Here is a 25,177-nt window from a genome sequence, read left to right on the forward strand (position 1 = left end):
TAGGTTTTTCTTGCACAAATAATTTTTAAACAATTTATGATACGTTATGATTACGTAATCCCACAGAAACGGTGCAACAAACTGGCTTGTACTTCCGACAGTAATAATTATCCAACAATTTACAACCGTATCGTGAATGCAACCGTGCGCTCGCCTCTGACACCATGTACAATCCAACCTCAGCCGTCGCCCATTTCGTTGCCACCCGTCGTCCGATATCGTCGAACCTTTGATTTCCATTTCCACGAAAGGTTTACCGCTTGTCGTCTTACGAGCGTCACTTTCAAACCGGCCCTCGATGATCTTCACATTGAAACCAGTTTTCCGCCAGCCCAAATAGGAGTTTCACACCAGCGAAGCAACCGTTCGGAGCCGTTTCGGAATCGAGCATGCATTTCCTGATCCGTCACCCGTTTTCCTGGCCGCAACCAGTTGCCAAACTCCTTATTCAATCCCATCCCGGCGTAATATTGGTACATTTTTACGGGCGGTGATCGGTTAATGGAGATAAATGAAACTTCCAGCCCCTGTGCCTCTTCCGATCGGATGCTTGGTGACCACGGATGAACAGCAAGCGGCGCAGATCGTCCGCATATGGATGAAATGAATGATTCCCCGGCGAGCTGTTGGCTTTCACGAAAGAAAGTGAGCCGTACACTTTCGCAACTCAGCAGTATAAATAGCATCACAGGAAATGCAGTGAGCATCAGTGTTAGCTGGAAATTCAGAAAAGCAGTTGCAGCGAAATCAAAACCCTAGACACACACATTCACCATGTTCCTCAAGGTAAGGAAATTCAAACTAAATTAGTCCCTCGCTAGTTGCCATCATTAAGAACGTTTCGCTTTATGTTAGGTTGTAAGCTTCATTGGTGTTTTGGCTGCCGTCGGAGCCCAGAATCACTACGGTGCGCATAATGAAGTGCAACATGACGCCGGATATTACCATCACGACGAGGAGCACCACGGACCGGCGCATTACGAGTACCACTACGATGTGCACGACGAACATACCGGCGATGTGCACGGACAGCACGAGACCCGGAAAGACGACCACACGCACGGCGAGTACTACCTGATCGATGCCGATGGCCACAAGCGCACCGTCAAGTACAAGGTGGAAGGCAAGAGCGGCTTCATCGCGGAAGTGCATCGCGAGCCGGTCAAGGGTTTCCACGATGCTCCGGCACATCCGAATTTCCACCATAAGTTCGAGGATCAGTACTAGTGCTAGGGTCTTTCAATTCTTAGATCATAACTATATTAGTCAGTAGGACTTTATGTAAGCAATAAATTAAATGAAATGAAACACGTTTATTTGTTTCAAAACAGTCAAAAACAATAATCTTCAGTTGATGCAGCAAAACGTGATACCGATCTCGAAACTGAAACTTTTTATCATAGAAAAATATTGCTCATATTCCAAACTAAGTCGACCATCTAGTGACATACTTTCTTTAGCATACAACTAACACAAGAACGAATAACCTTCACGAACTAGCGCAAATACAGGATTCGAAATGGCTGTTCCGAGCCATTCAAAATTTGAAGGTACCTGGTGTAACCGGTTCAAAAGTTTAGTTTTTGCATTGTCTACCGAGTTATGGAGGGCCATTTCACCTGTGTATGTATATAAAGAAACGATTCAGTTTTGTCGTCACATCACAATCAATTGTCCCGTCGTTCAAGCAACTTAACCAGGGCTTATTCCTACTATCAAAAATGTATTCCAAGGTATTACTAAATGTTTTTCGTGTTGTTTTAAACTCTAACTAATGGATTGTTCACTCTCGACAGATTATTGTTGTCATTGCCATCATCGCCGCTGTGAGCGCGCAAAGCCACTATGGCCACCAAGAACACCACCAGCCTCAGCACTATCATCATGAGGAGGAGCACCATGGTCCCGTCCACTACGAATACCATTACGATGTGCACGATGACCATACCGGAGATGTGCACGGACAACGCGAGGCTCGTAAGGAGGACTCCACCCAGGGCGAGTACTACCTGATCGATGCCGATGGCCACAAGCGCACCGTCAAGTACCACGTCGAGGGAAAGAGCGGATTCATCGCCGAAGTCCACCGTGAACCCGTCAAGGGTTACCAAGCCCCTCAGCCCAAGCACTATCACGAGGTCCCCGCCCACCAGAACTATCATCATTAACGTAATGTTATTAGCAAAATGAATAAGTGATTTTAGAACAATTTTTGATAATATAAACATAATTAAAACGAAATCAATGAGCGATTGTTTAATAGCAAAGGAGATTAATATCCGAAAAATGAGAGTCCGTGTTAATGATAAATAACCACCGTTGTATTTTAAAATACTGGTAAATGCAATTCTTATTCCTTCAGTCTATAAGAACATTAAATTGTATGCATTTTGAATCAGATGGTTTACGGCAATTTGATATGTCAGGAAAGTTGTTATTATTTGTTAATCCTTTGGAAAAATGTCCTCCTTCAACCAACCATCTTCTCTTAACGATTATAATATGTATATGGACCGTCTATGAAAAAAATAAAAGAAAAACAAGTAATTAATGACTATTTTAGACGCATTAGCACTAATCTAATAATAGATAGTTTAAATTTCGAACATACCTATGACATTATGATAGGTGAGTGAATTAGTCTCTGCACCATAAAAAAAACGATTCGTCTTAACTAACGAGTGAGAAGACGAAAAGTAATAAGTAAATTGTTGGGAACGCTAGCTGGAGGAAAACAAAATTTAGGCGTTAATTCGTACTCTATTTTTATTGCGTCTACAGGTTTTACCCTAGCACGCCCTATTTATGCCTTCTACTCTGTGACGATGGTTAACCACAGCTGAGCTAAGCTAATGTTATTTATTGGGTTAGTTATCTTTTCTGAGCCTAATTGACATCTTACATGAGGAACAAAAGTGTTTCTAGCAACTAATGTTTTCTATGCGTTTTTTGTTTGTTCGCTACTTCACGACTGAACATATTTCTTTACTATGCCCTTTCTTTGTTAGAAAAGTACATCTGTTTATTTTTTTCACTCGTGTATTTTCAAACTGGTTTGGATAAATACTTTGTCTGGTTCCTATATACAATAAACTAACACTAGTTTAGATACTCGTATCGAAAAATGTTAAGTAACATTGGCACTAATACTAATACCCAGTCTATCAATAATGAAATTATGGTATTCGTATCGTAATTTAATTTTTCATTAAAAACCTACTGGAAAAAACAAGGTGAAAGCTTATATATGCAACCAAACTAGACAGGAACTATCTCAGACGATGAATCATTGAACGTATTTGAAAACATGAAAAATGAAAAAAAAAAACATTTTAAACTGCTGAAAAAAAAACTTATGCGTAACACCTTATACACAAAACAACCGTTTCATTGTATTACAATTGTTTAACCAATTCTCTCCACATAGGGAAATCCTTGGTATTGAACTTAACCTTTTTCTGACTCATCAACTACCGTTCAACTTGTTTTTGTTTACATGTTCCGGTTTTCTGAAACATGCCTGATTGACAATCCTTTCACAGCAAGTTGAGCTATCTGGTTCAACCAGTTGAAATATTGGAACCCATTCGAACGTATCTCCCTTCTTTCGAATTGTGGATTTCCACATTTTGGGTTTTCATTTTCTGCTAATTTGCTTATTCGAATTATTCCAAAACACGAAAGTCGTATATAAAGTAAGGAGTCACTGTGTTTTCTCCATCAGAAACAATAGCGTCATCGTCCAAGCAACACAGCTTACAAGCGTGCAATTTATTATCTCAAAATGTTCTCTAAGGTACAGATTTAAGCCTGTCATTCTCTTAAACATGTTCTAACTGAATATTCTTTCCCACTTTTTCTGACCAGATCATTCTTGTTATTGCCGTCATCGCCGCCGTGAGCGCACAAAGTCACTATGGCCACCAAGAACACCACCAGCCTCAGCACTATCACCATGAGGAGGAGCACCATGGTCCCGTCCACTATGAATACCATTACGATGTGCACGATGACCACACCGGAGATGTGCACGGACAGCGTGAGGCTCGTAAGGACGATGCTACCCAGGGCGAGTACTACCTGATCGATGCCGATGGCCACAAGCGCACCGTCAAGTACCACGTCGAGGGAAAGAGCGGATTCATCGCCGAAGTCCACCGTGAACCCGTCAAGGGTTACCAAGCCCCTCAGCCCAAGCACTATCACGAGGTCCCCGCCCACCAGAACTATCATCATTAACGTAATGTTATTAGCAAAATGAATAAGTGATTGTAGAACAATTTTTATATAAAAAATATAAAGTTAATGAAATCGAAATCAGTGAGCAATTGGTTAATAGTTTGAGAAATTTATTTCCGAAACAGGTTAGGCTACTACCAAAAATAATCTCGACCGTGTTTTAAAAAATGTCGTTGATGCTTTTTTGAATTGTGTGAACCAAATGAAGGATAATATGTGTGCCTCGTGATATAACGGAAAACATTTTTTATTCGAATATCTTGCCAAATTAAAAATGTCACCTTCCAGGAAAATCTTGTTTAGCTTATTTTATTTTATTTAGTGTTATTTAAATACTGAGTTCCATACTCACAATGTTGGCTCCCAATAGGGGTTATTAAAGCGTAATGAATTCCTCGAAAGAGCTGTAAATAATTAATGCACTGTTCGTTGGAAACCGATCCTAAAGAAGGCTCCGGGCTTAAGATCTTCCGTACAGGCACACAAATTTCACAAATCAGCCAGTAAGTCAGGACAGTCAACAAATTATATTGTGCACACATAAATATTGACCAGTGTCTCCAAACCAAACAGAAGTAATCTCGTCTAGTAGGAGAGTCAGGGCTGAAGGTTGGATCATAGTAAACGTTTAAACATCACTGTTGGAAACGATTCGGTCCAACGAAGCTAGCCGAACATAAACGTCGCCGCGACGGCGATGTTTTTAGGAAATATAAAAAGGATGGAAGGATGCGCCTTCGGTCTCTTTTTCAATACGGAAAACGGAAAAGCCAGACGATTTTTTGGCACAACGAAAACACAATACGAAGATTTAGTGTAAAATAAAGTTGTTAAATATAAGGCAAAGAAAGCTGGTTGTCTTTCCTTTAATTCCGTCAATTAGAGCGCTGTTAAAGACCATCTGTCTTTAACAATCACACTTATCACTTTCTTTTATTAGCAGTTCAGATAAACACCTATGTTGGAAACTATTTCGCTACGGGGAACAGGAAGACCTCTTGTTGTTATTGACATTTTACGGGCATGCAGTTTTGAGAGCGCTATACGATGAAACTGTCAAGGCATGCCTGGAGATGCTCCCAGGACTAAATTGTCAATGGAAGCAGAGGTGGATCTAGCTATAAGCGAACTGGGTCTCGAGCTTCTTCTTCTTCTTCTTGGCGTAACGACCCCTTGGTCATGCCTGCCCGTTAAGGGCTTACCAGACTTTTTACCCTATATGTACGTGGATAATCAGTCCTCTCGTACAGGGGAGGGTCCGGTCTCGCTTGGGATTCGAACCCACGCCGTCGAGGTGGTGAGCCCCGGCGCTCATGGGCCGATTTTCTAACCGGCGCTACTGTCTCGAGCTTAAAGGGGCCTAAAAATCTAAGAAACCCTCGTTATTAATTGTCACTTGTTTGTCATTGTCATATGACCTCTTGTTTTGCTCTTGTTAGACAATTGTACGTACCTTTGGTTGAATATTAATTCATCAAATAATGCCCCAGTGCGTCTTATAGAAAAATAAATCTTTTTATTCTTAATATTTCACGAAAACTAATATCATGCTTTTGAACGGTTTTAACGTAAGGTCGTTTAGATTACTTTCTAATAATCTAAACGACCTTACGTTAAAACCGTTATACACTGTACTCGCCAGGGAGGAAACAAATTTCGACACACACATTGATGCACGCTCAAATATACGAAACTTGAAAAAACAAAACAGGATACCATTGTAGAGCAAAGCATTACGTTTTGTGTAATTAAAACTGATCATTCTACTGCACTAATATCGGACTTTCATTTCTCGGGAAATAAACAAACTCTTGGCATTGAACTAAATCACGTTTTGGTTCCATCATTTTCACTATCGTTTAACTTGGTTTTGGTTTATTTTGTTCCCCTTTATTCCAATATGCAATATATCTGATTCGCAATCCTTTCACTGCATATAGAGCGATCTGGATCAACCGGTTGTAATATTGGCGCCCATTCGACCATATCTCCCTTCCTTTGAATTTTGTATTTCTTTATCTTCTGTTTTGCTTTCTCTGCCAATTTTCTCATTCTACCTATTCCAAAACACCCTCATATATAAAGAAAGGAGTCACTGTGTTTTCTTCATCAGAAAGCATCAAACCTCCATTCGTGCAACACAGTTTACAAGCGTGCAATTTATTATCTCAAAATGTTCTCTAAGGTACAGATTTCTTCCAATTCTAAAACATGTTCTAACAGAATATTCTCAAACACCATTAAATGCTAACTGAATATTCTTTCTCACCAGATTATTGTCGTCCTTGCCGTCATCGCCGCCGTGAGCGCACAAAGTCACTATGGCCACCAAGAACACCACCAGCCTCAGCACTATCACCATGAGGAGGAGCACCATGGTCCCGTCCACTACGAATACCATTACGATGTGCACGATGACCACACCGGAGATGTGCACGGACAGCGCGAGGCTCGTAAGGAGGACTCCACCCAGGGCGAGTACTATCTGATCGATGCCGATGGCCACAAGCGCACCGTCAAGTACCACGTCGAGGGAAAGAGCGGATTCATCGCCGAAGTCCACCGTGAACCCATCAAGGGATACCAGGCTCCTCAGCCGCAGCATCACTACCAGCCCCAGCACCATCACGAGGCTCCTGCCCACCATAACTACCATCATTGAAGACGAACAACACTAAACTAAGCGATAGTAGGACAGTTTATGAAATATAACTATACGTTGTAAGATATTTGAATGTTTTAGTTCGTTGTAGTTTAATATTATGAAGATATTGATCTACGAACCGAAGCACGTATACAGAACAAGTTTGATAGCTTTATCCCTCAAATTGAATTTGTCGTTGCCAAAACAGTAAACCAACTCCTTTCAAAGTTTTGTTCGCACTTCCAGTTAAATCGCGAAACAAACATGTTTGATGTTGTTAGACATTTCAAGTCCACCAAGCTCGGTTAGTGTGATTTTTTAACCACTCTGTCACTAATGGAGAAATGTTAAACATTCATTTTGACGTCTGGTTCCAGCCACGGACCATGCTGCGGGACCTCAAAGTGCAACAGAAATGCGACTGAAGCGATGGACAGAAGGGAAAATGGATTAATCAATTCGATCTTGGGAACAGAAGGTCGCTTCACCTGAATATGTAGTTGAGAAAAAATAAGAAAAGATCGGTATTTTTATAAAAAAGTGTCAATACCGCATGACAGTGAATTATGCCGATCGATCATCAATATACCTAACAATCCTCACCCTCCCGATATCAGCACTTTACTACCAATCGGAAAAACTAACAAGCCTTAAACACAGAATATATTTTAAAAAATTAGACCAATCGAAGTAGTAGGTGATCGTGAAGGTCACAATAGAACTTAAAATCATACCAACATCCACAGAATTGTCGAATATGGCTAACGCTCCGCCTAACTGCGTGAGGTCACCTGAAAGGCCGTTGAATTAATCTTTTTATAGTACTAAACTAATGTTAATTTACATAAAAAATTACTTGGTTATCACCTATGAAAATGTGTTCGTTTTTTTGTGAATGTTACGTTTTTTTTCTCAAATCTTATGCGGTTTTATCGGTAATAAGCCCTTTTATTACGCTACAAGGGAGGCGCATGGTCGTTCACGCATATTAAAGGTTGTTTCAGACAAATGGTTGGTTGCATGGTTGGTTGGAAAATCGTTGGTTGGAAATGGTTAGTTGATATATTCCAGGGGATCGCAAAGTCGGACTTGCTGGTGGAATCCGGCCAGACAGCAGATTATATTCAGAACATTAAAAAATATTTACATTACTTACAAGAAAACCCAAGGAATTTATCTAAGAAAAAAATGAGCAAACAACAAATGGTAATGGATATTAACATTTATCTTCAGGACAACGGTTGGAAAGTTTATTTTAACGTTAAAAGCTATCTGTCAAAAACTAACTGTCTAAGGGTAGAAAATCTCTGACCCATTACGTAGTTCAAAACACAAGTTAATGTACATAATTGAAACCTATTTTGAATTGAAACTGCAATAAATACGTATTTTTGTATCATAAAAACAATCAATATTGATGATGTTATATCTAAAATATATAGGAAAATAAAAGTAAAACTCAAATCAAGATAGAAAAGCGTCATTTTCAATATCACTTCACAAAACATAAGCACTGCAGTATAAATTAAAAAATCCTTTTTTGGCAACCTGTCTCCTTTCTAAAAATGTGTGCTGACACCTGATCTATGCTGTAGGTATGTCTATTTTAGTATAAAAATTAATTGAAAATAATACGATATCTATCAGAAGAATTCTAAAACATACAGCTATATCAGTACGTGTTTGTTATCCGTCCAATATTTTGGCCCCAGCAAAAAGCGATATTAAACATTGGAACATGAAATTAAAACTTTACAACTTAATCATTTTATCATAAAAAAGTGATATAAAAATGACCAATGTCAAACAATAAAATTCCACGATACAGTGTTCTACGATATCATGATTAAACACTTTCTTTGGAATACTTTGAACTTTCTTTTTTTCTTTTTTTGACATTGGCCCTTGACATTGGCAGTTTTTATGTTTTATGTCGCAAAAAGTATCATAGGTATCTGAACAACTTTTGACAATGTTACATAACCAAGCCCATGTTCCTTTCACTAACACAGCAGCTGCCTACCGGTTCAACCGGTTGAATTCAACGACAAATGTACGGAACAGTTTTTGTTCGATTAAACGGATTACTTAATTTCTCTCAGGTATATAAAGAAAGGATTCAGTCTGCCTCTTTCATCAGAATTCATTCGTCAACCATTCAAACCACACAACTGCGGTACTGAAAATAAATAATTGTCTCAAAATGTCTTCCAAGGTATAGTTTGAAAAATTCTACTCTCTAAAACATGTACTAACTGAGTAATCTTAATCTCTATTCCTCACCAGATTATTGTTGTCCTTGCCGTCATCGCCGCCGTGAGTGCGCAAAGTCACTATGGCCACCAAGAACACCACCAGCCTCAGCACTATCACCATGAGGAAGAGCACCATGGTCCCGTCCACTACGAATACCATTACGATGTGCACGATGACCACACCGGAGATGTGCACGGACAGCGCGAGGCTCGTAAGGACGAATCCACCCAGGGCGAGTACTACCTGATCGATGCCGATGGCCACAAGCGCACCGTCAAGTACCACGTCGAAGGAAAGAGCGGATTCATTGCCGAAGTCCACCGTGAACCAGTCAAGGGATACCAGGCTCCTCAGCCGCAGCATCACTACCAGCCTCAGTATCATCACGAGGCTCCTGCCCACCATAACTACCATCATTAAAGCAATATTGTTGGCGATTAGAGAAAACTATCCCATATAGAAAAATTTTCAAATATACAAATAATTAATTTTAAACTCTATGACTCATCTTTTCTAGACAGTTTAGATTTCAAATTTTCCGAAAATAAATATAGCTATGCCAATAAAATTGCGAATACTAATGTCCTCAAGTAGAATAGATCCAATTTTGGAAAAAAGGGTTTTATTTGTCAAAAACTGAAGATTGATTATTAAGCTAATATTCTTAACAGGTTTTTACTGCTTACCTAAGGCATCACCTCGATAGCGTAATGTCGTATCCCAACCGAGAGTGGAACCCTAGTACAGAAGGATTGACTATTCGCGTACGCAGTGGGAACAAGATACATGATGGTAAAACCCAACTTCTCAATAAGAAATACAATTTAAAGAATATAAAACAATTTGTAACTTTCACTTGTAGCGCATCTTTGATTAAATGGTAACTGCTCCACCAGAAATTCTGTCAAAGAGGAAAACACATATTTTAGGCACACACAAAAATTTTAGAACGCGCTTAGTTGCTCCTCTAAAATGTTCTATTAACATGTCAACTGCCATGGCTATCATTTTTGATAGCCAGCTGTCATTAGTTCTAAAAAGTTTTTGCCCTATAAGTAAATGAAAATTCAACATAAAAAATGTAGCAATATTTAATATCAATACCTTGGGAAGCCAAGTTTCTGCTTAGCCGCAAAAACAGTTTGTTTAATAAATGATACAAAAGAATTTTACTAAAAAAGATGAACTAAAAAAGTGTGCAAAAAATGGTATGCCATGGCTATCATTTTTTATAGCCAATTGTCATTAGTTTTAAAAAGTGTGTGCACTATAAATAAATGAAAGTACAAAATAAAAGTTGAAGTAATGTTTAATATCAATTCTTTGGGAAGCTACGTCTTTGCTTAGGCTTCAAAAACCGTAGGTTTAATAAATGTTATAAACATATTTTATTAAAAACTATTGTACTAAGAAAGTGTGCTAAAAACACTTGGCAGTTAACGTGTTAAAGAGTAAAACACATATTTCAGGCGAACAAGAAAGTTTTATGACATGAAATGCAAGTAATGTTGACCATATTACCTTTCACGTTTCGATTTTTTTTATTCAACACCCTGGCACTTTTAGCGAACAGTGTAATAATTCAAAGCTATAACTATTGTGACAACCTGAGTGCACTGTGACCTTAGTAATGTTAGTAGTCTTGGGCAACTGAGCTACTAACTATACTAAAACGGAGGGACGAGCATCTAACGCGCTAGAGCGAGTTGCCCGAGCGCACCCTAGGACACGGAGCGGTGGAATGAAATCTGCGTGTCTCAGGGAGCACACTCTCTCTTCCTTAACACGTTGACTGCCTAGCGTTTTTAGCACACTTTTTAAGTACATCCTTTTTTTATAAAATTGTTTTATATTATTTATTAAATTAATGATTTTTGAAGACTAAGCAAAAATTTAGCTTCCCAAGGAATTGATATTAAATATTACTATAATTTTTATGTTGCATTTTCATTTATTTATGGGGCAAAATCTTTTTAGAACTAATGACAGCTGGCTAACAAAATAGATAGCCGTGGCAGTCAACGTGTTAATGTGTTGCCCAAACGATCGGTCAAAACCGTGTCGCCTAAGTTCAATTATTCCTCTTAAGTAACAATAAAATAAAAAATAGCCATGGCAGTCAACTTGTTAAGGAAAATATGTGTTTTTGTCTGATTCGAAATTCACGACCGCAATGAAAAACAACTAAAACACATTGATTGTGAACGATTTGGAGACTAAGGCAAATAGCTATCTCAACAAAACTCAACATACACATTAATATTATTCCATTTACTCATTTTTATTCTACTCTAAAATCCTTGACATTGGACTTAATTTCTTCAGTTTCACTTTCGCTCATCCAGTTTTTGAGATAATTTTATTTTGTTGTTTTGTTTTTCTACAACACGCATTATACCTGACTGACAATCCTTTCACTACAATTAGAGCGATCTGGTTCAACCGGTTGAAATATTGAAACCCATTCGAACGTATCTCCCTTCTTTCGCGTTTTGAATTTTCACATCTTGGGTTCTCTTTTTCTGCCAATTTGATTATCCTCCCGTGTCCAATCCACCTCATATATAAAGAAAGGAGTCACTGTGTTTCCTTCATCAGAAACAATAGCTTCATCGTCCAAGCAACATAGTTCGCAAAAAAGTATTTTTATTTTCACAAAATGTATTTCAAGGTATAGCTTAAATACTTTCATTTTGTTAAGCATATTCTAACTGAAAACTTTCAATCACCAGATTATTGTTGTCATTGCCGTCATCGCCTCTGTGAGCGCGCAAAGTCACTATGGCCACCAAGAACACCACCAGCCTCAGCACTACCACCATGAGGAGGAGCACCATGGTCCCGTCCACTACGAATACCATTACGATGTGCACGATGACCACACCGGAGATGTGCACGGACAGCGCGAGGCTCGTAAGGAGGACTCCACCCAGGGCGAGTACTACCTGATCGATGCCGATGGCCACAAGCGCACCGTCAAGTACCACGTCGAAGGAAAGAGCGGATTCATTGCCGAAGTCCACCGTGAACCCATCAAGGGATACCAGGCTCCTCAGCCGCAGCATCACTACCAACCTCAGCACCACCACGAGGCTCCTGCTCACCATAACTACCATCATTAAAATCGTGTAGACTAAGGAAATTCTAGACCAATTTTAATAAAAATATAATCAATTCAAACAATGTTTGTGTATACTTATTTCATATGATTTAACAATATTTTAATGCATCCTCTTATTTTTTTTAGCCAAAATACAAGTAATTCGATTAAAACCCGTTTTTCTATTTGTATTGAATTGTGGTGCATTCGTAGGTACAGTGCTTATACAAAGTGCTTATACCGTGAGTAATTTTGAATATTACCATATCCAGCTCACTTAGCGGTTGGAGCATCGACAAAATAAAGCAGAAATGTTATTGACAGTACAGACTTTGCCTTTGATAAACAACAACACATTTAGAAGTTTGAACGCTAGAAAACCATAATACACATCTTCTTTTCACTTGTGAGCAATATGGAAATTACGCAATACTACTATTTATATTGGATTTTCGAAAGAGGTTATTGGAAGCATCGTCTGTTACAACGATTTTTATTATATGCTTTTTTTTTCAATACAAAAAGAATATACAAAATTTTTAAATGCATAAGAAAAGAATGAAACGAATTTGCTTCAATAATTTTGCGTTTCTAATGTAATAAATTAAATGTCCAACCATGCAGGAATTTTGACATCAAAATGCCAAATACACATTGACCATACTATTTTTCAAAAAATGTCCATGAAACCCTCATCAATCTTCAGCCGTACTTGATCTATAGATTGCAGAAGCTAAACGACATATTTAATGCGATGCAAATGGTAGAAGAATTGAATTAAAAAGTTTCTCTTTTGTTTTGAGAGAATGAGAATCTGATGTGTGTTTGAACATTGTACAAACGAGTGTTGTTACAAGAAGTATAAGTTAAGTGATGGTTTAATCAAAATTCCTCCATATATTTATTATAGTTATCTGCTTCAAATCACATGCGTCATCAGTGTGATGAGGTTATTTATTTACTTTTCTTACATTTAAATTACAGTTATAAAAAATAACATTAAACCACTGAAAACACAGCAATCACATTTCTTGAGTCGAGGGAAAACAAGTTGTAACCTTATTGTTTTCCAAGCCAATAAATGTTTAACGTTATCTTCAACCTGTAGAAAAATAAACCATAACACAGAAAGATTGTTATAAGCTTAACGCTTCCATATTATGCAAATTCAGAATGCGGATCGTGGGAAGCCACGTCAAGCTTGTTATTTTCTTTAAAAACTGGTAATGTCGAGTATTTTATTGTTTTTATCAGAAACAAGCGAACCCTACGATCTTTGCTTCGTCCAAAATTAATAATGCGCTAATTTTGAAACTCCAAAGCATTGGAACTCACAGGAAGCCCCTTATATTCGGTGATGTCGACACATACCAATAACAGATTCATATTTTAGACACGGCATATAACACAAGTCCAAAGAATGTTATAAAATTCTGCTAAACGATTCTTGACTTCGTCTTCATCTACAACACGATCAAACAATTTATATGAGTGCATCAGTTTTTAAAGCCAGCTAAAATTGCACGTGCAGTCAACCAATCATAGATTCGATACTATGCGTCAAAGTTCAAATAAACTTTTGTAATGAGTTCAATTTTCGATGAATCGTATTGCAAAATAGCATGGGGAATTTATTCATTTCTAATTCCTAGGTGTCCTAGTGCAGGAACACTCACGTTACAATTCACGATCCAGTACAGATCTAACTCGACAATTCTGATTTTCACTTATAATTTGTTAACTTTTCGTTTTCCCTACATTTGGTTTGGGCCAAAAGGAACAATTGATCCCACAACACCGTTTAGATTGAGTTTCTAAGTTTTAGTTGCAAATTGAATATTTGATTTTATTATATCGAAAAAAGCCGTTTTTACAATTCTTCCCATTTTTTCGATTTTCCTTAGGGAATTTCTCATTCATTTCTAACTCTTCCTTGAATAAAAAGGAACATCATTCCAAGACATCTTCAACATTGGCTCAGCCGTTTATGAGTATTTCCGTTACAAACAAACAAACAATAACTTTTATATTATTTTTCTCATGGAAAAAGCCCTGTTTCGAGTTTTCTGGTTTTCTTCCTTTTTGTTGGAAATTAAAAAAAAATGTTCATTCATATAAATCCTTAATTGAGTGAAAAAAACAAACCACCAGAAGACTTCGTTCGAATTAGTCCAGACGTTGTTCAGTAATCGTTTTATATGAAAAAGACCGTTTTTACAAATTTTCGAATTTTCTGACTTTTTCTTAGGAATTTTCAAATTTTCTTTTTTTTTCTAAATCTTTCTAACGTGAAAAGGAACAAATCATAGGAATATTGGTCGTAGCCGATTTTGAGTTTTAACATCACGAACAAACAAACATTCATTTGTATAGATATAGATAATTACATTTATGGGAAAAAACGTTTTTTCGAGCGTTTTTTATTTTCTTGATTTTCTTTAGAAATTTTCAAGTTTTTCATTTTTCTTAAACCTTAACTGAACCAAAAGACACAAATCACCAGAAGAATCACCGAATTACGTTGGGATAAGTTTAGTCGTTTTTCAGTTTTCGTTAAAGATGGTAAATTTTATTGTTTTTATAAGAAAAATAATCGTTTTCACGAATTTTCGAATTTTACGAATTTTTTTTTGGGAATTTTCAAATTCTCTTTTTTTATAAACCTTCGTTGGGTAAGGCAAGATGTCTTACGAGGACATCATCAAGATTAGTCCAGCCGGTTTTAAATTTTAGCATCAAACAGACAAACATTCATTTTTATAGATATAGATTAACGACAACTGGCACAGCTAAATTATATCGATAGTATTCCAGCAGTCTTTGCAGTGTGTTTTGCTAGTACAAGACACGCTCGACAATCCTTTCACTACAATTAGAGCGATCTGGTTCAACCGGTTGGAACATTCGGCTAACCAAGTCAAATCGACGCCCTACTTCCTTACATAGGATTTCTATCAGGTTACTTTCACAGGTGGTTAAACGATTTTCCTATATAAACAAATGATTCAGCCTTCGTTCATCAGCAGAATTCATTCGTTTATCATTCAAGCAACTCAGCTCCGGTAGTCCAAACAGTTTGATCTTCGCAAAATGTATTCCAAGGTATAGCTTAAATTCTTCCGTTTGGCTAAGCATATTCTAACTGAATATTCTTCCTTGCCAGATTATTGTTGTCCTTACCGTCATCGCCGCTGTGAGCGCACAAAGTCACTACGGCCACCAAGAACACCACCAGCCTCAGCACTATCACCATGAGGAGGAGCACCATGGTCCCGTCCACTATGAATACCATTACGATGTGCACGATGACCACACCGGAGATGTGCACGGACAGCGCGAGGCTCGTAAGGAGGACTCCACCCAGGGCGAGTACTATCTGATCGATGCCGATGGCCACAAGCGCACCGTCAAGTACCACGTCGAGGGAAAGAGCGGATTCATTGCCGAAGTCCACCGTGAGCCCATCAAGGGATACCAGGCTCCTCAGCCGCAGCATCACTACCAGCCCCAGCATCATCACGAGGCTCCTGCCCACCATAACTATCACCATTGACCACATATCATTGTTGATTAAGTTAGTAGGAAATACGTCGAAATATATTTTTTTATCTAACACGTTGGTTTTGTTTCCTGAACAAATTTATTGTTGAAAGTAGCTTAAGTCAGCCATAAGGGAAGTTGACTTGATAAATTAAAATTATAATTGATTTCCCAAGACGGATTATAATACAACTCCGGCATGATTATATCATGGTTCATTTCAATAATTACATTTTGTTGACCTACTTTAGTCCAACTTTATGAAACTCAACCGATACCGGACGTTTCTCTGTACGAGAAAACTGATCATCTATTGAAACAGAATAACAAAGTTTAGTAAGCCCTTAATTGGTAGACATGTCCGACGACGGTAGTTGTATTCTAGAGCAACGAAACGATAAACTACCGATAGATAACACGTTGAATTTTTAAAGTAATTATTTTATTTTATTTTTATTTTATTCATTTATTCGACAGACTGTGTAGCCCCCTCGAATTTTGGTACACGGTTGATTACAATTACGGTATAGTTACACGTTTCACGTCACAGATAAGGGATTATTAATGGCTGCGGGAGTTGCGGAGACGGTTGACAAACTGGGCACGTGTGATGCCCGGCTCGAAGAGATCACATATTGAGTTGAATTGGCGACACATGGTGATAAGCGGGGACAAACCTCCAAAACGTGTACGATGATCAGCTAAGGTGATCATGTCGCGTGAACGAAGTGCTCTGGTGGGGGCGTATAGGTTGATAGCAGAAAGCAGCTCAGGAGAATCGATGTTGCTGTTCAGCAGGTTCGCAATGAAGACGCATTGTGCCGTGCGATGTCGCTCGTCTAGGGTATCAAGGCCAAGTAAGGCGCACCGGGTGGTATAGTCTATTGCGTTCCAGTGGCGTAATGCATAACGGGTGGCTTTACGTTGTATTGATTCGATCCGTGCTACTGGTTGGGTAGCATTTGGCCACCAAACCTCAGATGCATACTCAAGCACCGGTCTGACCAAGGAACAGTAAATCATTTTCACAGTGGTTGGGTCACGAAGTTCTCGAGTAAGCTTAGCAAGCAGACCAACCAGCTGGTTTCCTCTAGAAACGACGTTGTTCAATTGTTTGTCATAATTAAGTTTTTGGTCGAGAAGAACTCCAAGATCGCACACGCAATCTTTACGGGTCAGGGTTGTACCGTTCAATGTGTAGTCGTAGAGACGAGGTTCACGAGATCGGCTGAAGGTTATGGTGACGCATTTCTCTGTGCTGAGATGGAGGCAGTTTCTGGAGCACCAGGAAGAAAAAGTATCCAAGATTCTTTGGAGCCGAACTTGATCGGTTGTATCTTTTACAGGAATGAATAATTTTGCATCATCAGCGTAAAGCAGGTGACATTTAGCGGGAAGGACAAGCGACAAATCATTCATGTACAGGATGAACAGCAACGGCCCTAGGTTGCTGCCCTGTGGTACACCTGATGTAACTTTAATACGGCGAGACAGGCTATCTCCTAATTTTACCAAGTATGCGCGGTCACAAAGATAGGATCTTAACCAGTCCATCATCAGATTGGGAAGCCCGAGGGTGTCAAGCTTTCTGAGAAGGATGGAATGTGGGATGCTGTCGAATGCTGCTTTGATGTCGGTGTAGATTGCATCCATCTGCATTCCGGCATCAATTGAGGTGTGCACGAGATTGGTGAATTCTAATAGGTTCGTTGTCGTTGATCTCTTGGGGAAAAATCCGTGTTGATTTGCAGAGATGTAATTCTTAGCGCTGGCAAGCAGTGGGTCGTATATCAGTAGTTCAAAAGCTTTGGCGCAGGCGCATAAGGACGTTATGCCACGGTAGTTTTTCGCATCAGTTTTATCCTCTTTTTTGTGTGTAGGCGTCAACCAAGACACTTTCCATGAAGCAGGGTACACCCCTATGCGGAATGAAGCGTCGAAAATTTTGCAGAGAATGGGGGCAAAAACATCACGACAGCTCTTCAATATGACCGATGGGATTCCGTCTGGACCAGGTGTGTGCGAGGGTTTTATTTTGTCGATAGCTTTTATGACCGAGTCAGAATTGAAGATAGGGATGCCTGGATTGACTGCGGTAATTGGCGTATTTGTGAGGGCTGCTGTGATTACGGTCTGGTCTGTTACGTCAGGAAGGAAGGAGTCTTGGAACCTTGTGGCAAAAATTTCGCACATTTCGGGCATTGTGTTTCCAATCACGCCGTTGTATGAGACAGAACCAGGAAGGCTTGGCGATTTTCGCTTACAGTTGACAAAGTTCCAGAGAGCACGAGGGCAGCGACGAAACTTGAGCTCCATTCGTCGAGCGTAGTTTTGGTAGCATATCCTATTGTAGCGTCGGTATAACGAGTGGACGGCGTTGTAATAGAATCGTGTATCCATAGTATGGTGTTGCTGGTGGCGGCGGTAAGCAGCACGTTTGTCCCTTTTCAGTAGACGGAGTGTTCTATCACCCCACACGGGCCCGCGGGAGGGCTGCACAATTGGGGTGCAAGTGCGTAAGGCGTTACGTGTAAAGCTTAGGAACGCTTCAACAGCATGATCAACCGATGGAAAGTCAGAGCAGTGAAAAGTAGCATTGAATGAAGAAAGCATCTGCCCGAGTATATTCGTATCAGTCCGTGCAAAATTTAGCCGTGGCTCCATATGTGAACTGATATGCGTGTAGGGGTCTGCGGCGGCTATCAATTCCATAATAAGTGGAGGATGATGAGTGTCAACGGGTAGCAGCGGTGTATCACATGTTGTTATGACAGAAGATAGTTCCGCTATGTTGTAGTTTGCCATTACGAGATCGAGAACGCGACCAGATGAATTTGTCACGCTGTTCAACTGGAAGAGAGCATTTTGCGTCAAGCCATCAATGAGTCGATTAGAACTTGAGCATCGCGAATGAGGATTTAGATACTGAAAGGGAATGTCTGGACATTCGGGAGGTACAGACCAAGCGATCGCGGGCTGGTTGAAATCACCTAGTATGAGTATCCCGTCCCCTGGGAGCATAGTTGTACAGATGCCGTTTATGCAGTCAAGAATTTCTTCAATGACTTGTTCATTTCTGCTCATATCGGGCGGGAGGTATGCGGCTATCCCTACTACCAATTTTGAATGAACTCAGGCCTATCCCCGTGGATCGGAGCGAGACGCAGCGACTGACTTATGCTCCGTCGCATTCGCGCTGCAGGGCCGACAATTTTCGACCCGCCCGCGAGCGTAACTTACCCTACTACCAATTTTGAATGAACTCAGGCCTATCCCCGTGGATCGGAGCGAGACGCAGCGACTAACTTATGCTCCGTCGCATTCGCGCTGTAGGGCCGACAATTTTCGACCCGCCCGCGAGCGTAACTTATATGAAGAGTGAGCAAAACTTGTATGAAGCCTGAGCACGCGTGGATACAAACAAGTGCGAAGCCCTCAAAGAGCGCAATTCGCTCCATACAATTACACGCTCTCCACCGTACGGCAGTGCAGAGAGTGTACGCGAAGACCCCGCGAGAGCCTTAAATGGCCTGCTCTTGGTTGAGGCCTACGCTAGCGATCGCTAACGATGCATGCAAACGCATGTAGCTAGATATATATTGTACATTTAGCGCGCCATTCTCAAGCAAGAGCGCCGGTCTAGTGGTTAGCGTACACAGACCGGAGTTGGAGAGGTTGGGTTCGAATCCCGCTGTGTGCTCGAGGCATGAGAGTGCTGTAGAAGGCAGAAGAGAGAAGGGGGCCCATCAGGGCTCTCCTCTTTTTGTTTTTGCCGGCTTTGCTCCGAATGAATTATCCCGGTTTAACTGGACGATCGTTGAGAGAACCGTTGACAAAACCGGGACCCATTTTGTATGGAGAAATGTTCATTTTGTGTTGGATGGGTATATGAAGAGTGAGCAAAACTTGTATGAAGCCTGAGCACGCGTGGATACAAACAAGTGCGAAGCCCTCAAAGAGCGCAATTCGCTCCATACAATTACACGCTCTCCACCGTACGGCAGTGCAGAGAGTGTACGCGAAGACCTCGCGAGAGCCTTAAATGGCCTGCTCTTGGTTGAGGCCTACGCTAGCGATCGCTAACGATGCATGCAAACGCATGTAGCTAGATATATATTGTACATTTAGCGCGCCATTCTCAAGCAAGAGCGCCGGTCTAGTGGTTAGCGTACACAGACCGGAGTTGGAGAGGTTGGGTTCGAATCCCGCTGTGTGCTCGAGGCATGAGAGTGTTGTAGAAGGCAGAAGAGAGAAGGGGGCCCATCAGGGCTCTCCTCTTTTTCGTTTTTGCCGGCTTTGCTCCGAATGAATTATCCCGGTTTAACTGGACGATCGTTGAGAGAACCGTTGACAAAACCGGGACCCATTTTGTATGGAGAAATGTTCATTTTGTGTTGGATGGGTATTACGTAGAGGCGTGAATTCGAGAGTTTAATGCAAACGCACAGTATCTCAATAGATGAGTGGCACGTAAGGTGTTCATGAGACGGCAGACAATGAGAGCAGGCGATGAGCACTCCTCCCCCGCGAGCGTGAGCGCTGTTGTTGCTATTTCTATCACGGCGGTAGACTCGAAATTCATCGCCAAATACCAGCGAAGATGGCAGACTTGGGTCGAGCCAGGTCTCCGTGAGAACTATGATATCGAACTCACATTCAGATACTGAAAGACGTAGTTCGTTTGTCTTAGTGCGCAGTCCGCGTACATTCTGATAGTAAACAGAGATATTAGAACGATGCGGAGCTGACGGAGTAGTGACTAATGGCGGTAGCGTGCGTGTTTGTCCGGAGAAAGAATGAGATGAGTTAATCGGCGTTTGTGTTGACACTGTTGGGTCAGCTAGGCTGAGCTAGGCGATTGCATTATTTGGTGTTGAGGCCGGCCTGATAGGATCTGGGATAGTAGAGATGATGTTCTGTGTCCCCTGGTGAAATTGGATGGAATCATGCGATACGTTTGTGCTGTTGGAGACAGATGGATTGATGTTCTGCATATTGCTCTGCATCTCATCATGGTTTTGGATGCGCGGGGCTCGAATGTTTGCGTGTGGTGAACGGTGGTCGGTGAATTCTCTGAAACCCACACCGGGTGGCCAGGTCGACGGATCGAGTGCTTTTTCACGAAGCGAGAGCGACAAGCTTACCTTAAATGAAATGAAGGTAGCGGTGCTCTGTGATCGACCCAGTCGAAGTAGCTTGTGCATTCGTACGTCGTTAGTGTTCAGCCTTTGCTTTATGCATGATTCAACCTCTTCGTCTGAAGCCGACGGGGCGATCCTTGTTAGGTAGAGCCAAAATCGTGGTTCATCTATGGGAACTGTTGGTATTGTGGTTGTGTTATCATCGTTGGAAGATGTTCCGAAGAGCATCGGTGGTAGGGTTTGATCCATTGGACGGGGTTTCGGCATGTTACTAGTGTTGTGATTTCGCGAAGCATGAGTTATGGTGGGATTTGCGTGTGTTATGTGAAATGCAGGTGGTTCAGTGTTCGTGTTCAGTAGTGCATCACTTGATGGTCCGGGAAGCTGCGCATTCTGTAATACGGAGCCCACAACCGGGCTTAGCGACCTGCTGGGTTTTGGTAGGTTGCGCTTGATGCCCGCGATCGCAGAAATCAAACGCTGTTCCAAATCGGCGGATAGGTCTCGCTTTAACTCGGCAATGGTCGAAGTGAGAAGATCGCGATAACCGGCCCAGCCACTGCGGTACGAGTCTCGGCATTCGGTACACATCCAGATAATATGCGTGTCAGGACGTCCCAGTGCTTTCACTACACCACTCGCAACACCCAGACATGGACCGTGATACACAGCCCTACAGGATCCTCCGCAGGTGTAGGTGTTGTCGCTGGAGACGATCGCCGACGAGCAGGAGCGGCACACGAGAGCCATTATTGATGTTTGTCACGAAACTCAGTAAATTCACCCGTAATACTGCACTAATATGGATGAACGGTGATGATGAGATTGCGCTCAACAATTGTGACGGTTTAGACCAAGGGAATGTGCCCGATTCGGACTTTATACGGCAGAAAATTAGGGTAAATCGCGGAGTACCGTTGTGCACAACCTTACTGCTTGAGCGTCACGTCAATTAAAAATTACTAGAAATATTTTAATATAAATAGTCAATAAAAATTTAAGGCTGTTAAATACAAGGATACTATTGAACGATAGAACATGTATTGAAAAGACGTATTTCTTCTTCAGCTTGTTTGACTTTTTTTCTTTGTCTATGTGAATACTCTGTTCTCCCGTGCAGGAGAAGGTTAATTCGGTTTTGGGAAGTAAACGCACGCCACCGAGGGTGACTCGTTGGACAATTTTTATCCGTCGTAAGTACCGCATGCGTTAAAATGTTTGCACTATCGTACTAATATGGTTCCGGTTTTCTCTGGGTATACAAATCTTTTGCATTCTTTGCATCCACTTAATCCTTAACTCGTACCAAAATAGGTTGTGAACGAAAAACCACGTTTTACTTAGTTTAGCACTTGCACATAACCAAGTAGCAGTGTTTTCGCGATTTATCTCACGCGCAACTATCGCAAAAACATATTGTCGATGCCATAGAAATATCCCGGTGGAACGTGGGAAAGGTCTTGGGCAGGAGATAAGGTTGGATAACTATCCATGAGACTCCATCCCATCCCTCGAAACGCACTCAATACTAGAAGCAGGAACAGCTTATGTTCTGCTGGAAAGATATGTGGCCACCATGATGGATACCGGGTTACTCAATATGGCGCTTTATGAAGGTTAAGGCTTACTATAAACGCCACATGACAAGCCTCCGGAAAACATTGACCAGTTTTTGGAGAGAATCCGATCTATTTTGAATTTTTAGGACCTGCAGTGCATTCAGCAAGCGCATGGAGACTATAATGACCACATATGGCAACACAATCGAAGACTTACATGTTTAACAACATTGACAAACACGTCACTTTAGAATAAATGAAAAACTACATCCTAAAATGTTTGAGGATATTTCAAATTTTGTTATTGCTAAATGGTGAAACCCTTATCACACATACGGTACACGGTTGCCTCGGAACAGGAGGAACTTTTCACGCAAGGAAACTTTCGGCTGAAGAAAACAGTGGGTTTGGTTAATATGCTGCGGTTCGATTTGATTGTTTGTCCAAGCCATATTACAAAGATTCCAGTGAATTAGACACAAAACGATACGTACCCTAAAAGGTTTAAACTATACAAACGGTTGCATAACTGCAATGCAAACACAAAGAAACAATTTTGATTCTTTTGTTCATTTTTCGTAGCATCACTATATTTATACTTACCTTAGAATATTAAGAATTTTTTGTTTTCTTATGTTGTCAAAGTTTTCATTATTTCATCAAACTGCACCAAAACTATTTGGCTATGACCTATCAAGTCCCAGTTATTATCTCATTCAACGTTTCATATGCGTTCCTATCGTATGATAGCGTTTATTTCAACTATACAAAATAATTTTTAGAGTAATTTATTAATTTATTTACAATGGCAGCACCCCCTTTTATGTTACAGGAAAAAATTCGTTTATATGCGCAAGATCGACGGTGTGGTTTCGAATCCCAACCGAGACCAGACCTTCCCCTGTACGAAAGGACTGACTATCCACGTACACAATGGGGCAAAGTCTAGTAAGGCCTTATCGGGTAGGCATGATCAAGATGGCCGTTACGTCAAGAAGAAGCTTATTTTAAAATTTAAAATAAAAAACAACCAATATTTAACCATGCTGTGTTATAATGCGTTGAAAGATACAATTGATCATTTAATGGCAGCTGCTCATAAGTGAACAAACGCGCCGCAAACCAGATGAAATCAAGTAGATTATTAAAACGTGACTTTAATGCCACCTAGCGTCACACTGCCAACTCTATTAATTTATATTGACGGCTTAACATGGTCCAGTAGGATTTCTACCTTGGCATTGAAATGTGTTACCATTTCCATGTTTTCGCACACGGAGGTTGTTTGAGCTCCGGGTCCTCAACGATGATTTCTGGTGCATATATCGTCTGGTACGGTTACGTAACGCCCAGTAGACCGTTACCGAGCCTTTCACCAAACGAGAGCAAGCCGGTCAAACTGGTAAGATATATTTTGGCAATATCGAGTCATGCGTATCGTGATATTGGATTGAAGTCTCTTCTCGTTAAAATATGAGACCCGCATTTTGCTACTTCGCTTTGCACAATACTTTTCTCCTTTCACTTGGAAACGAATTGGTATAAAAGAGCTCTGAAGTAACCCCTCTGGATTAGACACCTACTGCACCTGCGAGTAACAGGATCATTTCGCTACCGTAACGAAAAGTTTTACAATGTTCAAGGTACTTAATAATTCTAAAATTAATGGCCAGCCAGGAGAAAATCTATACAACATTTTCAATTTGGTTCTTAAGATTCTAGCTGTACTAGCTGTTATCGCCGCCGTGAGCGCGCAAAGTCACTATGGCCACCAAGAACACCACCAGCCTCAGCACTACCACCATGAGGAGGAGCACCATGGTCCCGTCCACTACGAATACCATTACGATGTGCACGATGACCACACCGGAGATGTGCACGGACAACGTGAGGCTCGTAAGGACGAATCCACCCAGGGCGAGTACTACCTGATCGATGCCGATGGCCACAAGCGCACCGTCAAGTACCACGTCGAGGGAAAGAGCGGATTCATCGCCGAAGTCCACCGTGAACCCATCAAGGGATACCAGGCTCCTCAGCCGCAGCATCACTACCAGCCCCAGCACCACCACGAGGCTCCTGCCCACCATAACTACCACCATTAAAAACCTACAATTATAGGTTTAGCGATAGTAGATCAATTCTTTAAAATAAATACAATACTAAAACAAACACCATCAGCTTTTGTTATCAAGAGACAATAGTATCTCTTTCTGTGATAATTTAACATTCTTTGTTTCAATTTTCACGAAAAATAACTGATTTACGACGGTTCATGCCAGTTCTGAACATCTGGTAGATATATCTACCATTTAATTTAATCTCGATTATCGTTCAAGTTTTGCTGGGTTAGCGCAAAAATCACAAATTTGTTCCACCAATTTATGCATGCACCTTCAAATTTTTATGCTGTACAACAAACAATTGTTACCTGCTTATTGTTTTATGGCTTCCGTTTCACTTTGTCAAATGAAAAACATATTAAAAAACGGAAAATGGATGTTCCGTCCGTCTTTTGTATTTAAGAGCGTTTTCTTAATCCAAATTCTGTCCACAATGTAACATGATACATACAAATATGAAATATATTACCAAAATTCATCGCATGTCAATTTCCTATCTTTGAAACTACTGTCGAAATCTTATTAAAAAAAACGGTATTTATGTACAAATGATGCGAATAATAACTCAATTTTTC

General features: G+C 40.6%; 9 protein-coding genes across 9 annotated transcripts; 8 read left to right on the forward strand and 1 right to left on the reverse strand.

Moving 5' to 3' along the window:
* The first annotated feature begins 774 nt into the window (after positions 1–774).
* On the forward strand, positions 775–1,227 carry LOC131267331 (cuticle protein 7-like). The gene is made up of 2 exons (XM_058270180.1): positions 775–786; positions 856–1,227. Exons 1-2 carry the CDS (start codon positions 775–777, stop codon positions 1,225–1,227), a joined length of 384 nt encoding a protein of 127 aa, XP_058126163.1.
* Positions 1,228–1,721: 494 nt separating this feature from the next.
* Positions 1,722–2,168, forward strand: LOC131267329 (larval cuticle protein A2B-like). Its single transcript, XM_058270177.1, has 2 exons — positions 1,722–1,733; positions 1,797–2,168. The coding sequence occupies exons 1-2, from the start codon at positions 1,722–1,724 to the stop codon at positions 2,166–2,168; spliced, it is 384 nt and encodes a 127-aa protein (XP_058126160.1).
* Positions 2,169–3,784: 1,616 nt separating this feature from the next.
* LOC131267330 (larval cuticle protein A2B-like) lies at positions 3,785–4,239 on the forward strand. The gene is made up of 2 exons (XM_058270179.1): positions 3,785–3,796; positions 3,868–4,239. The coding sequence occupies exons 1-2, from the start codon at positions 3,785–3,787 to the stop codon at positions 4,237–4,239; spliced, it is 384 nt and encodes a 127-aa protein (XP_058126162.1).
* Positions 4,240–6,412: 2,173 nt separating this feature from the next.
* Positions 6,413–6,901, forward strand: LOC131267328 (larval cuticle protein A2B-like). The gene is made up of 2 exons (XM_058270176.1): positions 6,413–6,424; positions 6,512–6,901. Exons 1-2 carry the CDS (start codon positions 6,413–6,415, stop codon positions 6,899–6,901), a joined length of 402 nt encoding a protein of 133 aa, XP_058126159.1.
* Positions 6,902–7,147: 246 nt separating this feature from the next.
* LOC131264385 (histidine-rich glycoprotein-like) lies at positions 7,148–9,559 on the forward strand. The gene is made up of 2 exons (XM_058266688.1): positions 7,148–7,187; positions 9,144–9,559. Exons 1-2 carry the CDS (start codon positions 7,148–7,150, stop codon positions 9,557–9,559), a joined length of 456 nt encoding a protein of 151 aa, XP_058122671.1.
* Positions 9,560–11,865: 2,306 nt separating this feature from the next.
* LOC131267333 (larval cuticle protein A2B-like) lies at positions 11,866–12,261 on the forward strand (the record flags this gene model as incomplete). The annotated part of the gene is made up of 1 exon (XM_058270182.1): positions 11,866–12,261. A coding segment is annotated over one exon (396 nt), but the record flags the coding sequence as incomplete, so codon positions are not given.
* Positions 12,262–15,329: 3,068 nt separating this feature from the next.
* LOC131267327 (larval cuticle protein A2B-like) lies at positions 15,330–15,792 on the forward strand. Its single transcript, XM_058270175.1, has 2 exons — positions 15,330–15,341; positions 15,403–15,792. The coding sequence occupies exons 1-2, from the start codon at positions 15,330–15,332 to the stop codon at positions 15,790–15,792; spliced, it is 402 nt and encodes a 133-aa protein (XP_058126158.1).
* Positions 15,793–20,629: 4,837 nt separating this feature from the next.
* Positions 20,630–21,670, reverse strand: LOC131264386 (uncharacterized). Its single transcript, XM_058266689.1, has one exon. It carries the CDS (start codon positions 21,668–21,670, stop codon positions 20,630–20,632), a length of 1,041 nt encoding a protein of 346 aa, XP_058122672.1.
* Positions 21,671–23,785: 2,115 nt separating this feature from the next.
* Positions 23,786–24,584, forward strand: LOC131264387 (histidine-rich glycoprotein-like). The gene is made up of 2 exons (XM_058266690.1): positions 23,786–23,881; positions 24,123–24,584. Exons 1-2 carry the CDS (start codon positions 23,786–23,788, stop codon positions 24,582–24,584), a joined length of 558 nt encoding a protein of 185 aa, XP_058122673.1.
* Positions 24,585–25,177: the final 593 nt, after the last annotated feature.

This window comes from Anopheles coustani, chromosome 2, assembly GCF_943734705.1.
Source record: "Anopheles coustani chromosome 2, idAnoCousDA_361_x.2, whole genome shotgun sequence".
Taxonomy (NCBI): Eukaryota; Metazoa; Arthropoda; class Insecta; order Diptera; family Culicidae; genus Anopheles; species Anopheles coustani.

Bases quoted from the DNA above. Each gene is read 5' to 3' on its own strand.
- LOC131264385 (XM_058266688.1), top strand. From the start codon at position 7,148: ATGTTTGATGTTGTTAGACATTTCAAGTCCACCAAGCTCG. The intron at 7,188-9,143 runs GTTAGTGTGATT...GTACTAACTGAG, and splicing joins TTTCAAGTCCACCAAGCTCG to TAATCTTAATCTCTATTCCT.
- LOC131264386 (XM_058266689.1), bottom strand. From the start codon at position 21,670: ATGGCTCTCGTGTGCCGCTCCTGCTCGTCGGCGATCGTCTCCAGCGAC.
- LOC131264387 (XM_058266690.1), top strand. From the start codon at position 23,786: ATGATTTCTGGTGCATATATCGTCTGGTACGGTTACGTAACGCCCAGT. The intron at 23,882-24,122 runs GTAAGATATATT...ACAATGTTCAAG, and splicing joins AGAGCAAGCCGGTCAAACTG to GTACTTAATAATTCTAAAAT.